Genomic DNA, 26,499 nt, shown 5'->3' on the forward strand with positions numbered 1-26,499 from the left:
TGAATCTTCTGGGTGCCCCCATCCACAAACACAGGTGGAGGCAGGGGTGCCTGTGATGGGAGCTGCAGCTGGTGTGAGGGATAAGACACAGGCTTACAAGTTATTAGTGAAGCCAGCTGGGGGGTGAGGCCAACTTCCTCCTCGTGAATTACCTCTGGATCCCAAACCCTGAACGTGGACTGAAACAACAGACGCTTTGAGATAAATTAACTTCTGAGACGAAGGGACATTTTGAAAATTAAATTATGCCACATGAATCAAGGCATCAATTAGCAATCAATACATATCCAACAGTTACGCCTGTAAAGGCAATTCATAAAAGAATGCATACAGGGACGTCCCTGGTGGTCCAGTGGTTAAGAACCTGCCTTCAAATGCAGGGGACAAGGGTTGGATCCCTGGTCTGGGAACTAAAGTCTCGCATGCCTCGGGGCAACCAAGTCGATGCACCACAACTTCTGAGCCCCCGGCGCAGCAACTACCAAAGCCCATGCACCCAGAGCCCACGAGAGCCCACGCCCCACAGGAGCAGCCGCCGCAACGAGCAGCCTGCGCGCGGCAACCGAGGAGCCGTCCCCGCCCACCACGGCCAGGGAAAAGCTTGCAAACAGCAAGACCCAGCACAGCCAAGACAATTTAGAACACAGAAATCATAAAAATAAAATAAAATAAAATAAATACAAATGGCCAAACATAGGAAGAGCTGATTTATCTAATCAGAGATGTGCAAATTCAAGTGATATTGTTTAAAAAAAATGCTAAATGCCCAAACTGACAAAGATGCAGAGTAAAGGGGCGTTTAAACTGCTCCAAGCTTCCAGGGGTGTGCTTGACAGAACAAATCAAGATTTTAAGGTTAAGAAACACTTCCCCTGACTCAGCAATTCCACTTCCAGAGAATAAACCTATTAGAATAGTCACTGATGGGCAGAAACATTTAATTACAAAATGTTCATCTCCATTCCACAGCCATCCAAATGCTGAAATGCACCCACATGTGCCATAGAGGGGAAACGGTTAGACCCGTATAATGGCTATGCGGACCCCTTATGACGCTGCAGAATGTTCTATGGCAGGGAGAGGTGCTCATGACCACAGTTTACACAGAAAAGTCACAGAAGAAAAGACGCGAAGGAAAAAAGGCTGCGAGTCATATAAACTACACATTGACAGTGACTCTCGGTTGGTAAGGATTTGAGGTCTTTTTTTTTTAATCTGTATTTATTTTTCCTTTTACTTATCTGCATTTTCTAAGTTTTCCATAAGGAACACGTTTTACAACAATAACAAATAATTCCAGGCCAGCGCCTGGCGTGTGTTTTGAGTCTGATAAAATGCCAGCTCCTGTCCCCTGCAGCGCTTTCCCCAAACTAACTCTACGGTGACAGCAAAGGGGAGTTCTTCCGACCAGGAAAGTGTCCAAGTACCACGATCGTCCAACAGTCCCGAGATCTCAGGTCTCCACCTTCCCTTCGGACACCACACTCGGCACACAGCCTGGCACAGAGCGGGCTCTCGTAGATGTTTAAGGACGGTAAATTTGTTGACTTCAGGTAGACTGGATAAGCTGCTGGGGAAGAGCACGGTCAGGACTGAGCACTGTTCCTCACAGGAAGGGAGCAGCAAGGGGAAGAGGGCCCCAGGCACGGACTCGGACATTCTCTGCTCTGCTTGTGCGGGCACCCGTGGCTCAGGAGCTGTGTGACCTTGCGCAGGTTACCTCACCTCTCTGGGCTTTCAGCCAGACACAAGTTCAGGAGAGCTTGTGAGCACCGCAGCGAGTATTTTAAACAAGACAAGCGGCACAGAACATCCGCAAATTCTAAAGAGCTGTTAATATAAGAAAATGACAGTGATCAATTGATTCTAACCTGGAATGATGAAGCACGTTTCAGAGGTAAGGGTGAAAATGAAAAATATCTTGTTTATTTTCACTTCCGTTTCCATACAACTACACCAGAAACTTCTGATTCTGAACTGTGTCCCTCTTTCAGGAGGTCATCTGTTCCTGTGGAAGGCCTGGGTCCACCCACCGGTTGGTCCTCCCAGCCTACCGAGGGAGGAATATTACAGACACCGGGGAGACTGCCTCCCCCATCACACACACATCAGCACCCCCACCCACCACACACCTCTGCGCCTCGCTGGAGCACGCCGTCTCAGTCATCCTCTCGGGGTCTAGCGAAGGGAACCTGCTTTGCTTTCAGTGACAACACTGTCTCAGTGAGGCTTCTAACAAGAAGGATCCCGAAAACCAAGCAGCACAGCCTGGTAAACACGTAACACTTTAGAGCCCATCCCTGTCACGCAACTCGTTACATAAACAGGAGGATGCTTCCCATTCAGTTCATCTACGGGGCGCCGTGCAGACAAACACTGGCCCTTCAGGTAACGCAGTGTTGCTTACTTACTAAGCTGAAGGGAGACTCAGAAATTCAGGCAAGAACCGCTTAAGTTTCTGGAATTTGCTTTTTCATCAATCTATGGACTTAATTTAAGAGATCTTTGCATGAAGGCCACTCTTCTACTGACCACGCCCGACCCTGAGAAATTACTCTGGAAATGGCAGAGGACTCGGATCCAGACAGGGGGTGTGTGTGCGTGCGTGCGTGCGTGTGCATGCGTGCGTGTGTGTGTGTGTGTAACACTGCAGAGAATGAGGAAAGACTGTGGCCGCACCATCCTGTGTCATCCTAAACAAGCGACGGGCAAGGGGCTTCCGACAGCCAGCAGGCCTTTCATCGTCAAGGCTGGAATGATTCCCACAACTGCTACAGAGTTTTAACCTTTTTTACGGGACAGACAATGAACACATCTGTAAAGCAATGAGCAGAACATTTTAAGACTGGTGAAGGAGTCTCACACCATTATAAGTATCTTCGCAGTTCCTGCTGGCTCTTTTCATTGTGGAGAGAGAAAAAGGTTGCTGAGAGAAAGAACAGAAAGAAAAGCATGTAATATGGTGTATTCATTTTGTCCCCATTTAAAATTTGAAAATAAGTAGTTTCATAAAGCCAAAAGGATTTTCTCTTCTGGGTCAAATTTCTGTTTGAAAGCTGAAGCATACAATTAATGGGTTGCTTCCAACTTCGGGTTACAGAGCCAAAATAAAAACTACCCTCCTTAAGATCTTGTACGTGAAGATACAGGCCGTCTGCTTCATATTAAGTATTTGGTTTAACATGGCCTCTCTTAGTTAAGAAACATATACTAAGCCCAAAAGGACACATTTTCTTTCTATTGCAAAAACATATCATTACTAAGCAATCTAATTACAATAAATTATATAACACTGAGTAGGCTGAGGGAGGGAGACAGAGAAATTCTATATTCTTAGAAAAAAACTGCAAGATCACCAAGGCCTTCTAAATGAACCTTAAACAGAGGTAGTAGTATTTAAATATTACAATTTCCACTTAGAAATAAAAAAACCACATTATTGATAGGCCAGCACACTCAAAACCAATAATGTCACGAGAACACATGCCCTTGTGTAATCTGGCAGAATGGGCTGCTCCCTGAACACAATGGGCCTTTTTCTAAATGGATCTCTTCATCCTTGGAATTTCATACCGGGGGGAAAAAAGGGGGAGGCAAGAGGAGGGGGTGAGAAAGAAAGAGAAGCAACAGTCTTCAGTGTGAACTCTTTCACCAGAACATACAAAACCTGAAAGATATGTTAGGAAAGTAAAAGGCATTATTTAACAAAAATGAAAGCAAGACCCCACGGAGAGGAAGAAAACTGTACTGAGATGCTACCGCTTTTGTTTAATTGTCTCAAAGGGCAACAGCGCCCTCTAGTGGAGAGAAAATATAAACCTATAGGCAGACATTTCTCTTTTAGGTAATTCACACAAAATACACAGAACCCTTTCTTTCCTCACAACTGCTATGTCACTGTACTATGCAAAAGCAAAAATCAAATATCTTATATTCGGGGTTAAGTAAAATAACCGTCAAGTTTTCAAACCTGATAAAACACCTGTAATCTTAATTAGGGTGGAACTATTTTTAAATACTTCTTTTTAAGTGATGATTTTAAACCACTTTGGCAATGAATAGCAGCTTGTATGAATCTCGTTTGTTATGCTTATTTATAACAAATAAATTAAAATCTCAACATACATGCAAGTATGAAATTCAATTGACCTCATCTGAAAAGAAAGCTTTAGTTGACATCTGAGGCACATAGATCATTTACATATTATCTGTTGCATACATTTTTAAATAAGTTTTTAAATATGATTACCAAATTATGAGATGAGGCTCATTAGAATATTTCAGTTGACCTCCTCCTTTATTATACAGCTTCTCAAATATTCTGATCATGTGATTCCCATGTCTATTCAATGTCTAAGAATATTTAAATGTAAAAAAGGTTCTTTAATTTGTAAGTACTAATTCTCAATTTTTATGTATTATTATTCAAGGACTTCTTCCAACACTGTCAAAAATCTCAATAGTTTCTTGGAATAACTGCAAAATCATTTCACTTACGTGGGTGTATTTGATCATAAAATAGTCACAAATGTTTTTCATTTAAAATGGGGGTGTGAATTCCCAAAAGATCATTTAGATTACTTCAAAAAATTCCCCTCCGCTTAACGAGCACCAGGTTCTTAAAAAGAAGATACACGTCGCGATCCCACTAGTTTAAATCTTGTTGACAACCGGGAAGGAGACTGTAATCAGGAATTTCAAGATCTCCCGTGTAATGATCCCACACGAGGGAGCTTTAAACAGGAAGCTGACTCCGAGGCACCCTCTTGTCCTTGAACATATGGGATCTTTTGGAATAACTGGGACGGGGGGAGTCAATGGCGTGATTTAGGCCAGAAGGCAAAATTTAGTCACACTCGGTGTGGAAAAGAAAACCAAAGACCTGAGGGTGGAGAAAAAGAGGCTCTGGTGGGTTTAAACCTGAAGGATGGACACACTTTTCCACAAGAAGAGAAGCACTCTTCTAGGACCGACGCACAACGGGTAGAATTTACACCAGAGATGAATTCATCGTGGCGATGATTTGCAGGATAAAAGAATACAGCGAGTACACTTCACGCTGGAATTTCAACACATGATTTTGGAACAAGACCCCAAGCTCTAAAACACGGGCTCTCTAACCAAAACAACCAGTTTCAACATTCAACTCCACCATTCTGGGATTCCGGGGTGGAAATCGGATACCTCCATTTTGTTTCAAGAATAAATTTGGGGTTGACTTTGACAGTGTGAACATACACTTTTTTTTATGTCTCAAAGTATATAAATTTTGGTATATAAGTATGTGCACACATGTACACACAGTATTAGAATTCTGTAATGGACCTTAAGGAGATTTATCATATATAACATAAATATCAACAGAAAATTGAAGTGTCGGTCCTAAAATATATTTTACTGGAATATTCTGAGGTGGTCAGCTTGTATTTGTTCAGGGGTAAAAAAACAGTTTTCTTCTTGTTAATGGGTCGTCTGACTCAAAAATCAAACACAAGCCAGGCTATTCCAGACCTCAAGTCACAACTTTTGAGACAGCCCAGCGTTATCAAGGCTCAGAACGTCAAAGAAATGTTTCATCCTGACTACACTCCAAAAGGGATTTAAAAACCAAATGTTAACCACTGTTGGTTTTAAGACTGGACGTTGGGGACTTTCCCTGGTGGCTCAGGAGTAAAGAATCCGCCTGCCAGTGCAGGAGACACAGGCTCGATTCCTGATCCGGGAAGATCCCGCATGCCGTGCAGCAACGAAGCCCATGGGCCACAGCTCTCAGCCTATGCTCCAAAACCCCAAAGCCACAACGGCTGAGCCCAGGGGTCTAGAGCTGTGCTCTGCGACAAGAGAAGCCACCGCAATGAGGAGCCGCACACGCAGCTAGGGAAAAGCCCGCCCAGCAATCAAGGACCAGTAGAGCCAAGAGGAAATGGATCTTCCAGAAGCTGGAGTTGGGAAGAAAGTTTCATCATCATCGCCAGCGAGCAGCAGGCCGAGAACAGCGGCGTTGCGCGCACATCCTTGTTAACAGCTCTTCAGTGGATGTCTGACAGGACCTGGACCTCCCTCCTTAGGTGCCGTGACGGTAACTTTGCTCCCTGCAACATCTGCACAATTCCCAACCGACGTGCCTACTCACAGCAGACAACGCACAGGGCAGGCACAGCCCCACGCTGAGGCATTCAGGCAGCCCCGCGCTGGAAGGGTCTGGCCTTTGAGGAGCACGGTCAGCCCTCAGCTGCGAGAGGGCAGCAGTTTGCACTGAGCTATTGACAGGCAGAGGTCAACAACCAGCTCAGCCAAAAGGCCTGAGTCCAGAGAAGCGGCTATGGGATCTTCCATGATGGGAGATCCCCAGTCTCTGAAACCCCCTCTCCTGCGACTTGGCGGGAGACTCCGTCCGCGTTTAACAGCCACTGTGCTGAAGCCACTTCCATTCATTTCTTTTACCAGATCATTTCCGTCGTACCACGGACTCCAGGGAGCTACGGACACCTGCCCCTTCCTGGGCAGCGCTACAGCGAGCACGAATAGCAGTGGCCTCCCGCCTCGTCTCTGCGGGTCGGCGGTCAGGACCAGGTTCCAGGCCACTCGGCCTGCGAGCAGCGGCTCTGGTGCATGGGGAGACTGGCCTGGACACTGCGATGCTGAGCTCGAGAGAGAGGTCCAAAACCTACAGCGCTCCATCTAGAAGGTCCTCCGGGTTCAGGACGTGCTCAGACAGAGGTTGAGGGAGAAGAAGGCGAGTTTTAGAGGAGGTGACTTCCCAAGACCTGCAGCCCCCTAGAGCCAGGGGAGAGGGCGCTGGTGGGCTGTCCCCAGGAGACACGCGGTTATGCCATCAGCACCCTCCTATGGCCGGGGCCTGGGTGCCCGAAGAGCAAGTCCTACAGAGCAGCGCCCTGTCAGGAATTCAACCAAACCATCACGGGAAACACCGAATTTGTAAACCAACCTTTGTAAAGCCGATCAGGTTACCTGTGTTTTCAGCTGTGGAGTCACCACTCTCAACATAAAGGCTGGTATGTTTTGTGATGGCCGCCTCTGCTCCCAAGAGCACAGACGTCCAGGAGGCTAAAGACGGCAGTTCCCACGTGGGTCACAGGCCCCATGAGCGGTAAAGGCAGGCCAGCACGTCCCAGCTTCCACAGAGGGTGAGTCCTGAGTGCCCAGGAGCACTGAAAGCAAAGACACCTGGATCGCTCTACTCTCAGTGGTCCGCTCTGTTCTCAGTGGTTCCGTGTGAAGTGGCAGAAACAGAGCAGTGATAGCAATGTCTAATCCAGCATGTCACAGTTCAGGAGAAGGGAGGGCTTCACCTGGAAGCCACAACCTCCTGGGGCAGGGACACTGTAAGGCCGCCTTAGAGACAACCAGAAAGCCACAGGCCTGCCTTCAGCTCTTCTCTTTAAGCCTGCTGGCGGGGCTGCAGTGTGACAGTTATTTGCAAGGATTTGATTACCTGGAACATTCAGTCCGATATTATTTCACAAAATTAAGGAAACAAATCTCAGGAGCTCCCCCAGACTTGGGCTTCTCAAGGGTGGAGGGGCCCCAGGGTGAGGAGGCAGAGCTGAAAGCAGCTGAGGTCAGAGCTGGGGACGGGGGGCAGCATGGCACCGAGACCCCCCACCTCCCTCCCAGCCTGAGCGTGACGAAGCGCCCCCACGTGCCACTGGACCACAGGCACGCCCAGCAGGGTCCACGAGACAGCTCAAGCACAGTGACGGGGGAAGAAGTCAGGGCTATGAAGAGCCAGGGTCCTCTGCGAGAGGCCCGAGGCCCACTCTGACCACAGCACATTTCTCGTCGATGCTCCAGGACCTCCTCCTTCCTTCCAATCGCGACTCGATACCCCACCGCACGGAGCTCTCTGCATATTCTGAACCAACCCCTTTGGTCCCGTGTTACAGCTTCCCAGGTGGCTCAATGGTAAAGAATCTGCCTGCCAAGCAGGAGACGTGGGTTCGATCCCTGGGTTGGGAAGATGCCCTGAAAAAGGAAACTTCAGGAGAAGGATCCACTCCAGTATTCTTGCCTGGGAAATCCTATGGACAGAGGATCCTAGCAGGCTACAGTCCATGGGGTCTCAAAAGAGTTGGAAACGACCTAGCAACTAAATAACAACAACCATGTTATAATCCTCCTGTGGCAAATTTCAGCAGAGCTTCCCCCAGACGCGAAGGTGCGCCATGTGTCAGACAGAGCCGAGTCTGACCACTTACGCAGACCATCAGAAGTCCCATGTCTTACTAACGAAAGGGAAAAACTGTCCAGCCACAAGATTAAGGGAATGAGAACTTTTGGTTACTTCTCTGGGAAACTGAGTGTTAAACAGAGAGATTTGATTTAAGTCCTTATTTTTTTTCTTAATTATTCTACGCTTAGTCCACACCCTCACAGAGAGTGGTCAACACGTCAGCACGACACTGTTTCCTAGATGACTGAGGATCTTGCAACTATTTTTAATACAGCATCATCAGTTTTTTCTATCGATGACAAATACGTAGAATTGATGCCAATGCGATTCAGACAATTGGACTGAACATATTCTCAGTCCAGGATGAGGTCTGAGAGTTGATTTTTAAATAAATCCCTTTCAATTAAAAAAAAAAAAAAACAGTCAAAAGTTCTGCTCTGGGGCTTCCCTGGTTAAGAGCTGGCCTTGTAATGCAGGGGACCCTGATTTGACCCCTGGTCCGGGAAGACCCCACCTGCCACGGAGTAACTGAGCCTGTGTGCCGAAACCACAGACGCCCTCACGCCGCAGAGCCGGTGCCCCACAACGAGAAGCGCGGCAGCGAGAGGCCTGTGCCGCGCGAGGGAGAGCAGCCCCCGCTCACCACAGCCAGAGACAGCCCACGTGCACGCAGCAATGAAGACCCAGGGCACCCAAAAAGCGACTGAACGAACACACAAAACCACAGATGGAAAAGGAGGTCTCGTCTTAGTTAAAAAGAAAAAAGACAAGTTCTGCTCTGGGACTGAAGCTTATTAGATTTTTGACACCGCACTCTGAAACAACTGACGCTCTAAGAAAATGTCACCACCTGGACTTGCCCTGCTGATACCAGGAAATGTTTCCGTGAGTTCAAGAAGGGGTCACCAAAACTTAACGAAGCTGGAGAAAGAAGGCCTAGAGGGGCATAAAAGGCTGAGGACCCAAAGCTGGTCAGAGGGGAGGCTGGGAGCGGGGGCCGGGAAGGGGGCTGGTGCTGCAAAGGGACAGAGAGCTTGCCGGAATACAGCAGAACACAACTCCATGTCTTGCTCCTGTAAATAAACCGGAGGACGCGCATCCTCACTCCAAGCAGCTGGTTCCTAGACTCAGATGTTCACGTCACCGGAACCAAGTGAAACAAGAATGAAATCATGTGGAGTGGCCACGGGGCCATCTGCTTGGCCACGGTTTCTCTTCCAGCCTTGGCACCCCCTGGAGCCCCCGCCCTGGTGACGGTCACCGTGGGAAACATGGGCCACCGAGAGGTCAAGACAAGGACCGATTCTGCCACCCTGCAGAGAAACCAAATCCTGCTCTCCAGGGAAAGTGATATTCTCGGCGACCATAGGACACCTGCTGTGCCCTCTGTCCCATAATCACCACACACTGCTGCTTCCGAGAGCCCACTACCAACCAACGCTGGGCTCAAGAGGCCAGGCGCCCGGACTATGTCTGCACAGCATGCAGACCAGCTCAAAAAATCCCAAACGGAGCCTGCCGTCTCTCTTCCTTAAGAACCAAAATAACCACTGTCCCCTGTGACTGCAGCATTCGGAGGATTCAGGGTCAGCCCCTCCGTGGCCTTCCTTCCACGGAAACACCGGGACCGAAAAAGCACCCAGGACTTTAATGAGCCAAAGGCTGAAGCGCCTACAAGTATCTTTTAATCAGAGAATCACTGAACAAAACCTCCCCCCGGCTAGAGTGGATCTCATCATGCACGCGACAAGCAGCAGCGACAACCACGACTGCCGGCTGACGACCCACCGATCCCCGAGTTCGCCCCGGTCACCACGACCACTTTGCCGCTGAGGTCTCGGCCCTGGAGGATCTCCATGGCCGTGGTGCTGCCGTCGTATCTCTGTCTGGTGGTTGGCTTCGTGGGATTGTCGTCCACAGTAAACGCCAGTCTTGGGTCCAAGTAGGTGGTTCTTTTGTTTATGTGGCTGCAGAGAAGAAGAGAAAGCAGTGAGCGCACAGCAGTGGATGGAGGCGTTTATGACCACAAGACAATCTTCCGATGCAGGCTAGGCAAACTCCATTTTCCAGGGCCTAGAAAGGCTCTTTAACCCTGGAAAGACCTGGGGTCTGTCTGATCTATGTTCTGGGCTCCAGAGGATTACCATCCTGCCTAGGAAAATAGGCATCCAAGCTTTTTCTTTGGAACTGCCTGTAAAAGAAGTTGTAACACACAGTAAGCACTGCCCTGTATCCTCAGGTCTCAAAAACGCAGCAGGCTTGGGGCTTTTTAATTAAGTCATGCAAACATGGCTGTTAAGATTTGCCAGTCACTCTTGCTGGCAGATTTCAGTTAAATTTCTTATGTGCAAGGGCCTAAGAAGATTCTGAGGAGGAAACTCAAAGTGATAAAAGTTGCAACAATAAATATGAAAGTGGTCAACTACTAAAATTTCTAAACATTTTCATTTTAAGACTATACTCACACTCTAATTTTGACTTGGAGCTGATCTAAATCTTGTAGAAAACAGTAATAAAATATATTGATACTGTAAACAATGTATTAAAACACACTGGTACATCCTATTCATACAGAAAGACCAGTTGCTCCCACTGAATAGGATTTGCTTTTCACATTTTAAATGTAACCTTGGGATTCGAGGTACACCTCAATGTATCTTGAAAGCCATGAAGAACTCTCCAGAAAGAAAGATTTCATGACTGAAAATGTATTTGTGGGAGTTCCCTGGCGGCCCAGCAGCTAGGAGCCGGGGCTTTCATTGCCCTGCCCCGGGTTTTGATCCCTGGTCCGGAAACTAAGATCCCAAAAGCCTTGCGGTGCAGCAAAGAAAAAAAATATATATATAGGTTAAAAAAATGTATCTGTAATGTGTATCCGTGTATAAAACTAGATACAGATTAAAAATCTATACTCATCACCCCACAAACACTAAGACCCAAGAATAACCCGACTTTGATTTGACTTTTAACCACAGTTGCCAGGTAAGCATTCTGACTCCAGTCATACAGACAAGAGCTCCCTGGAGACATGGTCACCCTGGCTCACAAACGTACATCTCTCTCCCAGCACCTCTGTGGCTCCACCATGGTAACCAGAAATAACCTATGGTGGAAGTCCCACAGCAACAAACCCGGGCTCTTCCCCCAGGGAACTGCTGCTAAGTTTATCAACACTCTAGCAGGATCAGAGCAGGGCCATGACTGGCCAGGCAGCTGAGCACTGGCCTCCCTTAGAGCACTTTGGGGACTGAGAGTTAGCCCACAGGTATAAGGCAGTTAGAAGCACACCTGGGTCATGCTAGGTGCTAGACACGTGGCCACTACTGCTGTTTGTTATTGTAGTTTATTCCAAAGATAGTGTTACAGACAAGGATGCTCAAAACATTAGAATTACGGGCACACCTTGGAGATACTGCATTGTGGGGTCAGTTCCAGACCAAAGGAACAAAATGAACGTCGCATGCAATAAACTGAGTCATACAAATTTTGTGGCTTCCCAGAAATTTTGTGCATTTCAAAGTTACGTTTACACGAGTCTACTAAATGTGCGATGGCATCACTGTCTAAAAAACACGCGCATTCCTTAGTTAACAAACACTTTACAGTTAAAAAATACTCACCATCATCTGTGTCTCCAGTGAGTCGTAACCTTTATGCCAGTGGTGTGTGTGTGTGTGGAGCTGCTCAGTCGTGTCCGACTCTCTGTGACCCCGTGGACTGTAGCCCGCCAGGCTCCTCTGTCCATGGGATTCTCCGGGCAAGAATACTGGAGTGGGTTGCCGTTTCCTTCTCCAGGGGATCTTCCTGACCCAGGGATCGAAGCCAGGTCTCCCGCGTTGCAGGCAGACGCTTTACCCTCTGAGCCACAGGGAAGCCCTTATGCCAGGGGAGGGTTTGAAATATCGCAGAAATCACCAAAATGTGACAGAGACACAAGGTGAGCAAACGTTATTGGAAAAATGGCGCCACAAGGCACTCAGGGTAGGGTTGCCACAAACCTTCAATTTAAAAAAAAAAGTATCTGTGAAGTGCGGTACGACGAGATCTGCTCGTATGGATGCCACATCACAGAAATGTAACAGCATCAATGCCCTGTAGGTAATTTGATAAATTAGAGTATATCTATACAAAATGATACCACTTAGCTGTTAAACATCGTTTTCTGGAAAACTTTCTAAGGATATGAAAAACAACTCACACGAATTATGTGCCAAAAACAGTTAACCAAACAGTTCACCCAATACATTCTCTCTTTTTAAGGATATGTACAGAAAATACGGAAGAAAAAAAATATAAAAATCGTTAACAGCAGTTACTCCTGCTGTAAGATTACACACTACATAATATTTTTCTACAATGTATACACTTATCACAAAAGCAAGAAGCCCGAGAATAGTCTGTAGACAACTTACTCGACAAAAAACACCTGTCCATTCTCATCGGTTTCTTGTTCCCATCCGTAGGGCAGATCTGAAAAACAGCAAGACAGCTACCTGGGGGAGGGGTGAGCCGAAGCCCCACCCTTTCGGCCACAGTCCCAGCCTCCCACCCAACCAGCAGGGCTCCAACCACGGCAGGTGGGAAAGGCCTGTTACCCCAGCCAGACTCCACACTTCTGTCTCTTGCTTGGGAAGTAAGACTATTTCATTCTTTCTCGTTTTACTGAAGTATAGTTGAGTGACAATATTGTGTTAATTTCTGCTGTACAGCAGAGGGACTTAAGTTTTACATATATATATGTTCTTTTTCCTATTCTCTTCCATTACGGTTTAATCACAGGATATGGAATATAATCCCTATGCTATAGAGTAGGACCTTCTTTTTTATCTACCCTATACACAGTCATGTGTATTTGTTAATCTCAAACTTCCCCGTGGGAGTCACAGGCCTCTTCTGTCGGTGAGCCTGTCTGTTCCATAGACACGTCCACGCGCCGCATCTTAGACTCCGCATGTCAGTGACAGCATGCGGTGCTGTCTCTTTCTGACCTCCTTCCCTTAGTTCGGCAATCTCCAGGCCCACCCATACTGTTGCAAATGACACTGCATTCTGTTTATGGTGAAGAGCACTCTACTGTATACACACACCTCTGTCCATTCATCTGCTGATAATCATTTAAGTCGTTTTCATATTTTGGCTATCGTAACTGGTGCCGCAGTGAACCCAGGGCTGCGTGTATCCTTTCAAAACAGAGTATTAGATGGGTATATGCTCAGGAGTGGGACCACGAGGTCATATGGCAACTCTATTTTTAAAACTATTTCATTCGTGATCATTCTTCAACACTCCCTTCAGCTCCTGCTTTTCACAAAATCCTTCCTGGTTGCTCCAATCAACATGGATTCTCCCTGGAATGAACTCCCAGAATGTATCTACACTACAGAGGCAGCCAGTACCATTTGTATGCTGACTTGTGATGACTCCCATTACAGAGCAGTTTCACTTTTTCTTCCATGGGTACACGATGTCTTTTCAAATAGACCCTCAACCTCTTGAAGGCACGGACTTTCTTACGTTTCTACGCCATGGATGACACACGTACTCAGAAACACCTACGAGTCACCACAAGCTTCACGGAATTCTAACACCAGTATACTTAATTCCAGGATAGGAACCAATGACATTTTCACAAACAGTGCAACTACGAGAAAACCTAATGAACTGTGAGTTCAAGAGCCCTATTATTTTAATACTTTATTTTTAAGGCCAGTGAGAAATCAACATTTCACTCAAAAATCTCGTCATCTTCTTCTACCGAATCCTACAAGCTCCCGAGAGGGAAGGGCCAGTTCCTCAACAGACCCTCTGCCTGTGACAGTCTTCCCATCCGAACCATGCCCAACATACAAGGTTCACTGCTTTATGATACCGGCATACAAACCTCCTGCAATTCGCTTTCTTTTCCCAGTCTTTGGATGTTCCCACTGGGTCTTCTCCTCCGTGTGACTGTGTAAAAAAAAAAAAAAGAAAAAATCCAGAGAACAATAAGAAAAGTTACACTTCTAAAATTCTAAAATACACTTCTAAAATTAATCCATGGCATTAGATTTTTCTCTCCCCAACATAATTCTCCCTCAAGAGTAGTCAAGTCAGACATTCACAAAGAAATATTCAGAACATAAGATGGCTGTTTGCAACAGGTCAAACTCTCTAGGTTGCAAGCAGCAGCAGTCTGGTAAAAGCCTGCATTTATGAACCGATGGTGAAGCCAGAGGAAGAAGACGGGACCCAGGCTGTGGGTCAACTCTAGAAATCTCACTGAATTTCTCAAAATATCTAGAGAGGAGTTCTGCTTTGTACCTGCTTCAGTTTTACTCCAGGATAGACTGAAAATTCTCAGTCTAATTTATAATGCCGACATGTAAATATAATTTAGATACAACCTTAATCTTAGTGGTTTCCCTGGTGGCTCAGACAGTAAAGAATCTGCCTACAGTACAGGAGAGCCAGGTCAATCCCTGGGTCGGGAAGATCCCCTGGAGAAGGGAAAGGCTACCCACTCCAGTATTCTTGCCTGGAGAATTTCATGGACAAAAGAGCCTGGTGGGCTATAGTCTATGGGGTTGCAAATCTTCTTAAATGTTTTATTCTTTTCACAAATTTAACATCAAAGTGTTTTTAAGTGCTGATTCCTAATTTCATCTAAGAGGAAATTAAGAAGTGGTAAGACAGCCCCGTAGGTTAAGTTACTTAGCTTTGGAGCCTTAACTTCCTCATTGGCAAAATGGAAATAACCTTAGTACTGATCTCAGGAGAATGTTATGAGGATACTGTACATAAAGGGTTGGACACGGTATCTGACATATAAAAAGCCTCAAAAGGTCTACTATTTTGAACAAATCAAATATACAAGCTGGTCTGATTTCCATGCCAAACTAGCCTTTCATCTCAGGAGAGCATATACAGTTATCATTCAAATTCAAACCACGAGCCAGTAACAGACTAGAGACACCTGTCAACAGGTGATCTATTGTCAAGAAAAACATAAAATTACTTAATGCCAGAAAAAGCTGCATGTTGCAAGAAGCATTCAAAGTTCACATGCTCAGGCCAAAGTAGAAAATAACACGAAATCACTGACAACCAGACGACAGAACAGCTCTTCCGGAGCCATTATTTTAAACAGAATAAATACAGAGAGCAAGTAAATGCTCCTGTAAGATGCTGCACGTCAAAAGCAGAGTCTTTTTAGGAAGTGCCGGCTTCTGGTGTTTTGCAAACTCCCAGCGGCCAGCGCAGGGACACTGTGGACTCGGAAGGCCACACACCTGAGCTCCCGCACTGCACGCATCCAGGGAGCCGGTGTCCCCGGCAGCACAGGGAAGAGACGGGACCCGGGACGGGACCCGTGATGGATGCGATCCCGCACAGACAGAGGGCACGGGCACCCCTGCGAGGAGAAAGGAAGCCCCGACGCCCTGGGAAGGGTAGCCCTGCTGCTGCCCCGGCCCTCCTGAAGGGGGGTCACTCTCTGCAGTGGGGACCATCCTGGGCACTGCAGGGTGATGACCAGCATCCCTGCTCTCCACCCACCAGGCGCCAACACAGCCGTGGCAACGGCAAGGCTCTGCAGACACTGCCCCCGTCTCCCGCAGACTCGGGGTCCCGGGCCTGACGCCCACATTTCCTGGTCCTCCCACTCACCAGCCTTTTGCCCTCGGAGAAGTTACTAAACCTCCCTGAGCCTCAGTTTTCCCATCAGTACAAAGGGAGTAATAACGGCCCCACTTCCTGGGGTCAGAGAAGAAGCCTCAGTCAGTCTACATGTGTGAAGAACTAAGAACTGGGCCTTTGACAGAAAAGGATTATTTGAAATAAATTTCGTATAAAAGTTAATTAAAAGCTGTTCCCTTTCCACTGTAACCTAAAATGACTTTTTAATGAACAGAAAATTACAACACGTCCCCGCTGTTATCTTATTCTCCTTCAAAAAGAAGTCCTCTTTTATTTTTCTTTTCTTTCAGCAAGCTTTCTCTTTTTCTTTTTGTCATTTAAAGAGATAATTAACAGTGATTTTAATGTAAAACAAAGGGATCAAAATTAAATTCACACCACATTACATGGCTATCGCTTTCAAGTACGCTCTTCTAAGGTTTGGGGGCTTTTTTTGAAGCTCAACAGGGAGACCCAGAGCCTCCTGCAGACAGGGACCCGCCTCCCACTGGGCAGGCCAGCCATCCCTCTTCAGGCCCAGGGGCTTCAGGAGCACAGGGGGGCAGGGGCTGAGGCCCCGAAGACCCCCGGGACTGCACCATGGCCCCCAGCACCGAGCCCTCGGCCCTCAGTACCCCCCCACCCCCGCCGGTTAAGGCAGAGGGACTGCCCTGGGTGGTGTCAGGGCAGTGAGAAAGGCCCCCCAGCTCACACTGGTGACCAGTCACCCTCCGCCACAATACTGGGCCTCCCTGGGGGCCCAGCCTGGGGGCAATGAGCCATGTGAGCCTTTGAGGTTGCTTGTGGGGAGGCTGAGGGGCTGACAGAACCCACACGGGAGAGAAGGAGTGAGGCTGTAAGGAGGGTTCCCACGAGATCCCAGGGGCCGGCTAGGAGCTGCAGCCTCAGTCCTTGGCTGGGCTGGGGGGCACCCCACAGCAGCGGGAGGAAGGCCTTGGAAAGAAGGAAGGACTCCAAGGGCAACCTTCTGAGAGATGGGTCAGGTTCCCCAAACCACGACGGACGAGTGACCTTCCAGAACTGGGAGTGAACGAAGGCCCGGGATGCTTGCAGGTCTGCAGAGCTCAGGGGGACTGCTGGGAATGCAGGGCCGGGGTCATTCTGGGCATCCTTCACCTCGAGCAAAGACCAAGGGCTGGGAGGAGAGGAGAGCGTCTGGGGAGAGGCACCCACCACCCGAGCTGGGAGCCTGCCAAGCTCTGTCACCACAGTCAGAGTCAACAGGGCCAAACACCACTGGGGGGTCCTAGGGTGTTTTCCAGGGACCACACAGGCACCACGGAGTCCCCCACCCATGGGCTCCTGGAAGCCCTCAGTGGAGCCAGCGGGAGCCCACAGGTCTTACAGAGTGTGCCTTCCAGGAAGGAAGCAGAGGGAAGGGTGACCCAGCAGAAGGCGAGGCGCAGGGGGTAAGAGGCGGGCAGGCAGGTGGGCAGGGGTCCCCAAATGGAGGGAAGAGGCTGCAAGGGGCAGACATTTTTTCTCTCTCCCTTAAATGGCAGGAGGAAACAAACTACAGGAGGAAACAAACTACAAGTGTCAGAGGCTTTTTCTCTTAAAATTCTGTGTTGCCACGACGACACCTGGTTCCACCTGAACTTAATTTTTCTCAAACCTTGAGGTCACCAATGCATTTTTCTTACAAAATGTTTTTCTTAAGCTATGTTAATGAAACTACGTATTTGCTGTGGAATGTGCCTTTCTTCAAAATGGTTCCACCTAGACTCTCTTTTCTCAAACCTTGGGCTGATACCAGCTCAACAAATCAGGATTCATATCAATTGTTTTATGGCTGGGGGATGACACACCTCGTGCCATCCTATCTCAAAAATGCGTATTGTGGGAGAGGGGCCGGTGAAAGTCCCTCAGCCCTGAAGTGTCTCTCTTATCTGAGTCGTGACGGCTTAGTTGCCAAGTCGTGCCCGACTCTGGCAACCCCATGAACTGGAGCCCACCAGGCTCCTCTGTCCATGAGATTCTTCAGGCAAGAATACTCGAGTGGGTTGCCATGCCCTCCTCCAGGGCATCTTCCCGACCCAGGAACTGAACCCAGGTCTCCTGCACTGTCGGCAGATGATTTACTGACTGACCTACTTATCTGATTAACAGCTTTCTAACAGACCTAAGAATTGATGCTTTTGAACTGTGGTGTTGGAGAAGACTCTTGAGAGTCCCTTGGACTGCAAGGAGATCCAACCAGTCCATTCTCAAGGAGATCAGCCCTGGGATTTCTTTGGAAGGAATGATGCTAAAGCTGAAACACCAGTACTTTGGCCACCTCATGCGAAGAGTTGACTCATTGGAAAAGACTCTGATGCTGGGAGGGATTGGGGGCAGGAGGAGAAGGGGACGACAGAGGATGATGGCTGGATGGCATCACGGACTTGATGGACATGAGTTTGGGTGAACTCCAGGAGTTGGTGATAGACAGGGAGGCCTGGTGTGCTGTGATTCATGGGGTCGCAAAGTGTCGGACACGACTGAGCAACTGAACTGAACTGACATAAAACATCTGGCTAAAGACTAGCAGGGGACACTCTTTCTGCCCCCTTCTGATGTCTATGTCAGAAGCTTTCTCTATCTCTTTTATACTTTAGTAAAACTTTATCCCACAAAAGCTCTGAGCGATCAAGCCTCGTCTCTGGAGGCCAAGAATCCTGGTGTCCTTCAGCAACAACCTTCTGGGGGACAGCAGAGGGACCACAGCCACAGGAGCCTCCAGAGGAGCATGAGGCCACAGGTCAAACCTGAAAGGGAGCCAGAGAGCTCTGGGGACAGCAGCCAGAACAGGGACAGGCCCTAGCCACAGCAGAGGAGGCCCTGGAAGCCAGGAAGCAGGTCCTGTGCGTCTTCACATCCCCAGGGCCCAGAAGGCCACCCAGCCAGGGAGGCCCAGGAGACCTTCGCTTGATGAGCTAACTTCCTTACTCCCCATGGACTGATCTTACGGCTCCGTGATGCTAAGCATGGGGGATGAAGAGGAATGAGGAACGGTCCCTGTGCTCACAACGCTGACAATCTGGGGAGGGACAGACAGCAGGCGAGGCTGAGTGGCATGTAGAGAACTACGGATGGCGGGGCGCAAGGTGCTGGGAGGAGAGGGCAGGGCCCGTGCACGGGGATGCCCTCGTGGGCAGAGACTCTGAAGCTCAGCTCCCAGGGATCAAAGAGCCCTTCAGGCAGAGGCCTTGGCCACAACCAATGCCCACTCAGAAGCCATCCGGAGCCCCGTCTCCCTCTACTCCTCCAGAGCAGAAATCCTCCTTCTAAAGACACGCAGCTGACATGAATAGATGCAACTGGATGCCATGATCTAAGTTTCTTGAATGCTGAGTTTTAAAATGAAAATACAATGAAATACAATGATTCAAAAATTTGTATCTACTTATCTACTATATATCTACTCATCTTGCTTACTCTATATCTACTTACAGGTGTTCAGCTTCCTGGACCACCACGGCACAGGCAGGGCCTCTGTCTCTTGTACCTGAGCTGCTCCTGGACCCGCCCACTCCTACCTGTGCCCTAAGGCAGGGCTCAGGGGCCAACCACCCCAGGCTCCTCACCACCTGCCCACACAGCTCCTGCTGGGCACGCTGCTGGTCATCACAGACTGTGCGAGGACCACCTTTTTTATTTTTTGGCCACAACAGGCATCTTGCAGGATCTCAGTAGCAACCACTGGACCACCAAGTGGAAGTCCCACCAAGCTGGTCTCAGTAAAACCAGCACTCAGCAAAGGGCCTGACACAGGATAACCTTCCCAATGTGTCTTCAAAGAATGCAGCAAGGTCTTCTCCTCCTGCTTTTCTTTCTAGAAAGCCACCAGAGGCAGCCAGCGGCGGCCCACAACCTAGGGCAGATCGGAATTACCAGGGAAACATTTCACAAAGTAGCAATAGGGGCGGGAGGCAGAGCAAGTGGAGAGAGAAGAAGAACCTGCTGGCGGAGGCCGGGAGCAGAGCCCGGTCAGTTTCCCAAGAGTAGAAAACCACTGATTTACTTCCGTGTTTCTCAAAGCCATAACCTGCCTTAGCTTGGAAGCTTAAAAAAGAGAGTCCCTATGTGGGGTGTCTGCTGAGACCCCAAATCTAGTTATGACGGTCCTCAGATGATTCTAGTGTCAGGCTGAGACGGCGCCGAGAGTGGGACCCAGCACAGTTTGTTCAGGCCTCAACTAAGCCTTTACTACAGCGCCTCAACTAAAACTCTCCAACCAACCCTCTTAACAGATGAGTAACCCCTGAGAGTTATCCCCCCAGCCCAAGCCCAGACTGTAAGAGGCGGGAGAGAGGGCCTCCCTGGGGCTTTCAAAACTTTCCCGAGAACTACAGTAAAGCTGTATTAGCTACATTTTATATACAGGCATATACATGCATACATACATATATATACACACAGCTCTACTAGGACGTCTGTGACAAGTACACACTCCCAGGCGGCCCTTCTAGACCCCCGAGAAAGGAGCAGGGCGTGCTCGTTTTTTTCTGATGTTGGGGAAAGGGGATGCAAGCGTGTGCATCCCCACACCGCCGGGCACTGCCGCCTCCTGGGCAGCAGAGGGCGTGTCTGGGCGCCGCCAGGTGACCCCACGCTGGACAGCAGGGCCAGAAAGCGGGATGGGGCCCGTCCTCAGGAGGCCAGCAGCCTTCACTGCGCAGGCCTTCCCCGCGCGGGCAGGGGTCCGGGGGCAGCACGCGTCCCGGGGAGCGGAGCGGGCAGGGTCCACCGCGCGCCCCGGACGCCCCCTTACTTGGCATAGTAAACCCAGCCGTCCTTGGTGGTCCTCTGCTCCCAGCCCGGGGGCAGCTCGTCCTCGCTGTCGGTGTCGTCCAGGCCCGCGTAGCGCAGGGCTGCCATGGCTGCGGGGGAAGTGGTCGCTCGCCCGCCGGCCGCCGAGTCTCCGCGCCCAGGAACTCACTCCGGCTTCAACCGCGCGCCGCGCGCCCCGCACGCTCGCGCCTGCGCACCGCGCCGCTCAGGGCCCCTCAGCGCCCGGGCCGCTGAATCCGAGGCCCGCACTTTCGCAGCTGCCGGAGCAAAGGAGGGCGGGGCCTCGGGAGAACGCAGGGGGAAGCGCAGAGCGGCACACACGGCCGCTCGGCTGGAAGTAAAAGCCGGCGAGCGCCCCGGGGCTCCGGAGGCGGGGCCGAGCTCCTAACCCCGCCCCGCCCCAGGCCGGGGGCGTGAGCATCCAATCCTGGGCCAGGGCTCCGCCCCCGTTGCTGGGCGACCCGTAATCACTTCCGCGTGGCTCTGGCCTATCCCGCAGGAGCTCCCGCCACTGGGCATCCTGGGAAATGTAGTCCCGAGCCTGGCCAGACTAGCGCACCGCGCGGAAAGGGAAGAGGCAAGCGATGTTGGCTTTCTAAGGCTACACGGCCTGTCCGGTGTTTACGGCAGGAAGTGAAGGGTCTTGCTCAGAAGCCTTCCAGAGCTTTCCCAGGCTGAGTCACAGATTTTGTTATGCGTGTAAAGTCAACGCTGTACCAAGCTATAAAAAAGCAAATTCCCACGCACCTGCTGATGGAGGTGTTTTTGCATGGAGAAGTTTCTTCCAGTCCCAGCATGGTTCTATTGGTTACAATTGCCTGCCGTTTATAGACTTTTCCAGACTATTCCCTACTTAGAACTTTCTTCTGAGCGTTACAGGGAAATCTGACTGTGACTTCTCTGGCCCTAGTTTACAGAAAAATGCAAGACTCCACGTGTTTTAAAGTGAGGAAAATGGGAAGAAGGGAATTTTATCTTTTATCTTCAAGTCCTTTTATCAGGACTTTTATCTTCAAGTCCTGGGATTGATGTTGCTTTGGAATTTCTGCTCTGCCTGCTCTTTAGAAAAGAGACTTGCTTTCCTGGGAAGTTACCCAATCCAAAGCTAACCTAAGGTAAGCATGTTGCAGTTTTGACAGACCCACTATCCCATCGCAGGTCCATCACATCACTCTTTCCAAATCCATGTACACTTAAGTGAGCTACTATTAATCTGCCAGCTTCTGCTCATCCCAATTTAACCCCTTGCCCCTGTCACCCAAACCAACTTACTCCTTTGATGTGAATAGGAAATTATATCCCAAAATCCCTTAGTGGTGAGGAAGGGGATGAACAGAGTCAATCTCCTTAGCCTCAGTTTCTCCAATCATCATCCATAGCCTCTGCTCAGCTTCTCAAGGACCTGCTGCTTAGACTTATCTCAGGTTACCTTCATCAGACCCTCCACTGGCACCTGTTGCCCATGACTTGGCATCTTCCACAGATGGTGATATAGTATGGTGTCTTCCCCAAGCTGGGTAGTACTCCCCTTGGCAGGATTCTCAACTTCTCGTTGGAACCTCTGCCCTTCCTACCACTTTAAAACTGCCTCTAGGCTTCTCTGCCACGGACACCAGGGTTCCTCAACCTCAACACTGCTGACATTTGGGGACCCCATAATTCTTTGTTGCAGGGTTCTCCTGTGCACTGTGGGGTGTTTAGCAGCAGCTCTGTCCTCTACCAACTAGATCCAGTAGCATTGCCTTTCCTGCAGCTACAACAACCAAAAATGTCCCCGGGCATTGCCAGCTGTTCCTGGAGTTAAGAACTGCTGATCTGCACTGACAGTAAAGCTGGAAGTTACTAGCCTGTGAATCAAATGCTGATTTGATGATTTGATGAGATTTATTGAAGGCACTGAAGAGCCCATTTCTGGCCAGAGATTCACGAAGTGGTACCTGGATCCTACTGGTTCTGATTGCTAAGTTCTCTAGCATCATCTGAGGGCATTTGCCTCTCTAATTCCTGGCCCATCCTCAGGTGAGAGACAGGAGCTGACAAGTCTGACTGGGTGGCCCAGACTACCCATCATGGTCCCAAATGGTTATGATGACCTCATTTTATTCCTCTCTTCCTGCCTCTAACTGTTGGCCTTGATCAGAGGTCAATGAAGAAAGACATTCAGGCCTTTGGGGAATTGTGCAATTAAGCAAGTCAGATTTAGTATTTGGACTAAAGTCTTTGGACTATTTAAGCCTTTGGACCTCACTGAAACTAATGTTGTTTTAGTTACGCTTATTAGATTGCAAGCAGCAGAGACTCACTCAAAAGTTTATGATCAGGATGTAAATGAGCTAAATTAGAACATTGTCACGACCTGCAGGAGCCCGAGGACAAGCCTGATTTTCTCTGACGGGTTTCACGATCTCTTGCTCCTGCTCTGTGTTCATGGGCAAGCTTTTTTTTTCCCCCGTTTCCTTACTAGCTTCCTTTATCCATAGTTTCTGCTCCCCTTGGACTTCAACTTGGATGTGATCTTGACTTGGGATCTGTCAGAGGGTGAACCTTGTTTGGCTTGTAAGATTATTATGGGTTTGCAGAGTCTTAAGCTTGGCAATGAGCCAAGATCCTCAGCATGTGCTTCCAAAAGCCTAAAGAATGGTTTCTTATTGTAAAGCCAGCTGAATCAATTATTACATTGATTTAAAAAATAAAAAAATTTTTCACTGTGTAGTTATATAACTGCACACCAGATGGTGCTATTACCCACAATTTTAGAGCTAAAGCCCAATTTGAGACATGGTTTTCTACATTTGAAGTTTTCTTTCTGACTTCTGCGATAACACAGTGTACGAACAGAAGACTGGTACATTTTCTGCCGAAAGCAATTTGGCATTACTCATGCAGTGGGCACAAGTTTCAGTGTGACATTCCTGAGAGCCACATTTCTTTAGTTCGTTGTTATTATCAGGATGATGGTCCTTTCCTTTCCCTTCAGACACACAAACAGCCCAACAATTCTGCAAACCTGCTATAATTAATAAGCAAGAATATTGAACAGAATTCTCAGGGTGTCGGGAGCCAGCATGAGGAATTCCACCCGTGACAAGGTCATGCGGTAAGAGCTCTGATGGCAAGGCTAATCAGACCTCAGGTTTTCCCCCTGGAATTTCCTGAGCATCCACCCCCCCCAAAATAAGAATCTGCCTGCTTTTCCACTTTTCTGATATTCTCTGGAAAAAAGTCAACTCAGGGCTTTAGTCTTCTGCATTTGAAAGGGATGTTTCAGTTAACCCCCTCTGATTGCTCTCTAGCTTGCCTAACAGGTTCCCCTGGACCTCTTACAGCTTGTGAATTGCTTGCAGCCCCCAACCGCGAGAGGCACAAAGCTTAAAAGCATCTTAAAGATACAGAGCCTTTTCTAAAGAGTTGGAAATTATATAGGTGACGGGATTTCACTGTTGACTTAATGATTGCCACCAGGCCTCCATATTCTTTATCTTTTAGGCACCTGGGAGGATGTTAATCAATGTAAACGGGATATGGAAAAGATATAGAGTAGTTCTGATGTTAGCAACACTAGACTTTTGAGTTAATTACTTCTCTTTGCACTCCTCTTGTGTCCTTGCTATGTAAGAATGTAACTTTATTTAGTACTTTCTGAGAGTGGCACCAAACTTTGGGAAGATCACACAAATAAGTCTTCTGGTTGACAAACCCTTATCAGAAAAAAGGCTGTAAAATGTTAATTGGCCCCTTTTGGCCAGAAGATGATGTAAATCACCTAAGATCTGTGTATACAATTAGGTATGCAGAGAGAAAAGACTGGTTTTGATAAGAGTCTGGGCTGCTAACACTGCATAATTTTGTATTACCCATTGATCTCTATGTACAATCTAAAAGGTATATAAGGCCTTCTAAACAATAGGAGCAGGAGCCAGTCGCTGGACTGGTTTCCCCCGTGTGTCTCTCTCTCTCTCTCTCTCTCTTTCTCCCTCTCCCTCCTTTTCCTCTTTAATTTCAGGCTGAATTTCCATCTGGGGCGCGGAGGCTCGCCAAGTCTACTTACTTGCCCTGGCTGTTAAGACCCGCGTGAAAGGGAGCCTAAGGCGAGGCACCCTCAGATATTCAAGCGAGCGCCGGTGGCCCAACGTAGATGGTGCAAATTCCTTGTCTGGAATTTTATTGGTCTTCCGTGTAATCCAAGCTATTCAGCCCTCTTCCTCCACCTAATCTTTCTACTACACTATTGTTTCTTAGTCTAATCTTATATCAATCAATAAATAAGTCTTTCCTCGCCGACTCCATCCACCCTTCGAATTCCCTGGATCCACCGGGGCTGGACCCCGGCATCAGGGAAAATCCTGGTTAATGTGGACTTAGTTAGAAAGTGTTTTTGTATTTTGATTATTCATTCAAACACACAGGTAACAAAAATTGTATCAGATCTCTAAGAAAAGTCAAGAAAAATGAAATACCCCTTGCATCCAGAAATCAGTTGGTTAGAATAAAACCAACAGACAAAGAATGATGAGGGTTCTGAGAGCAGTTCCAACCAAGACCTAGAGGTATGCAGAGATGGGGGAGAGTTTTGGTGACAGGCTTTCCTATCATTTATCTTGGGAACCAAACTCAGTTACTGTCACTTGCGAGCTGTGTGTGGCAGTGGTCAAGTCACTTACCTGATTCCCTGGTTTTCAGCCCAGTTTCTACAGAGGAGGCAAATGGGGCACAAAGAATGGAAGCAGCATGTGCACGGTCACTGGGTGAGCAGAAGCCAGCAAGGTCTGGAATAGAACACAAACAAGGTCACCTACCCCAACCCCATCCCCTCAACCCACCACCCCACGAGCTGCCTTTCCAGAACAGGGGTCCCCAGTGCTGGTTCTCAGGTAGATGCCCAGGGGGTTTTGATCCTCCATGGGAAAGTGAGAAAAGTGTATAAAAGAAGTGAATTCTTCTTGAAGGTAAATACGTTCCAGTTAAAGTACTGGGTTTTTCTTTCTATGAGATTACTTCTGTTCTTTTTTTTTTTTTTTTTGGTAATCTATTCTTTTCCTTTTTTCCAACATGTTTTATAATGACATTTTTCAGACATCCAGAAATGTTGAGAGATGAGCACAATGAATACCCATACTACCCCACCCCTGACACACACACATAGGTGTAGTCACACTTCACCTTCTGCCGTATTTGTTTTAATCAGAGGGAACTTGAGTGCCTGTAACTTTAGGAGAGAGTGATTTTGTATTGTTTTGGAAGTTCTCCGGAATAAGTACGAATGGACTAAGAAAAATCTCCTGGGCCACAAGTAGGCACTCTCTCCTGGAGACCTCATCACAATCATTGCAGTGACTTCCAGAAATTAGACCCTTACATTTGGAAACATCACTCATTTAATTCACATGTATAGGCCCCAAGTGTCAGTGTGGCTGTAATTGCTAACGTGCCAACATTCACAAAATTCTATTTCAGCCTAATTTCTTCCCTGGCTCCTTTCTGTCCTGCAGAGAGAAGGGCCCCCTCTGGGGGCAGTCATGTTGCCATGAGAAGTCCATTCTGTTTAAAATCTTCCACCACCTGTTTAGAGTGTCTTATTTTGACAGCCAGAGCTTCCTAGACGTGGCTCTGATCCACAGCTGTCATGAACTTGCAAATAATTCTTCCAAAGACTTCGTGTCCTGGAGCCCAAGATTCACCCCATATCCTGCCAGACTGTGCATGAAAATATGCCAGGGAAAAATAAAAACAAAAAATAAAATTATTGTGTGTGTATATATACATACTTCCCTGGTGGCTCAGATGGTAGAGTCCGCCTGCAATACAGGGGACCCAGGTTTGATCCCTGGGCTGGGAAGATCCCCTGGAGAAGGGAAGAG

The 26,499-nt window shown here is 48.2% G+C and overlaps 1 protein-coding gene across 2 annotated transcripts in view; it reads right to left on the bottom strand.

Annotated features, from left to right (window-relative positions):
- WWOX (WW domain containing oxidoreductase) overlaps positions 1-20,899 on the bottom strand; it is a 906,401-nt gene extending 885,502 nt beyond the window's left edge. For both annotated transcript variants that reach the window (XM_040253481.1, XM_040253480.1), the window contains exons 1-4: positions 20,622-20,899; positions 14,076-14,140; positions 12,607-12,664; positions 9,983-10,161 (exon numbers count right to left, since the gene is read on the bottom strand). In XM_040253481.1, the coding sequence (XP_040109415.1) occupies positions 9,983-10,161; positions 12,607-12,664; positions 14,076-14,140; positions 20,622-20,728 (409 nt within the window). In that variant the 5' untranslated portion in view covers positions 20,729-20,899. The remainder of the gene's footprint in view (positions 1-9,982; positions 10,162-12,606; positions 12,665-14,075; positions 14,141-20,621) is intronic.
- Positions 20,900-26,499: the final 5,600 nt, after the last annotated feature.

The sequence above is a fragment of the Oryx dammah genome, unplaced genomic scaffold (assembly GCF_014754425.2).
Source record: "Oryx dammah isolate SB20612 unplaced genomic scaffold, SCBI_Odam_1.1 HiC_scaffold_13, whole genome shotgun sequence".
Taxonomy (NCBI): domain Eukaryota; kingdom Metazoa; phylum Chordata; class Mammalia; order Artiodactyla; family Bovidae; genus Oryx; species Oryx dammah.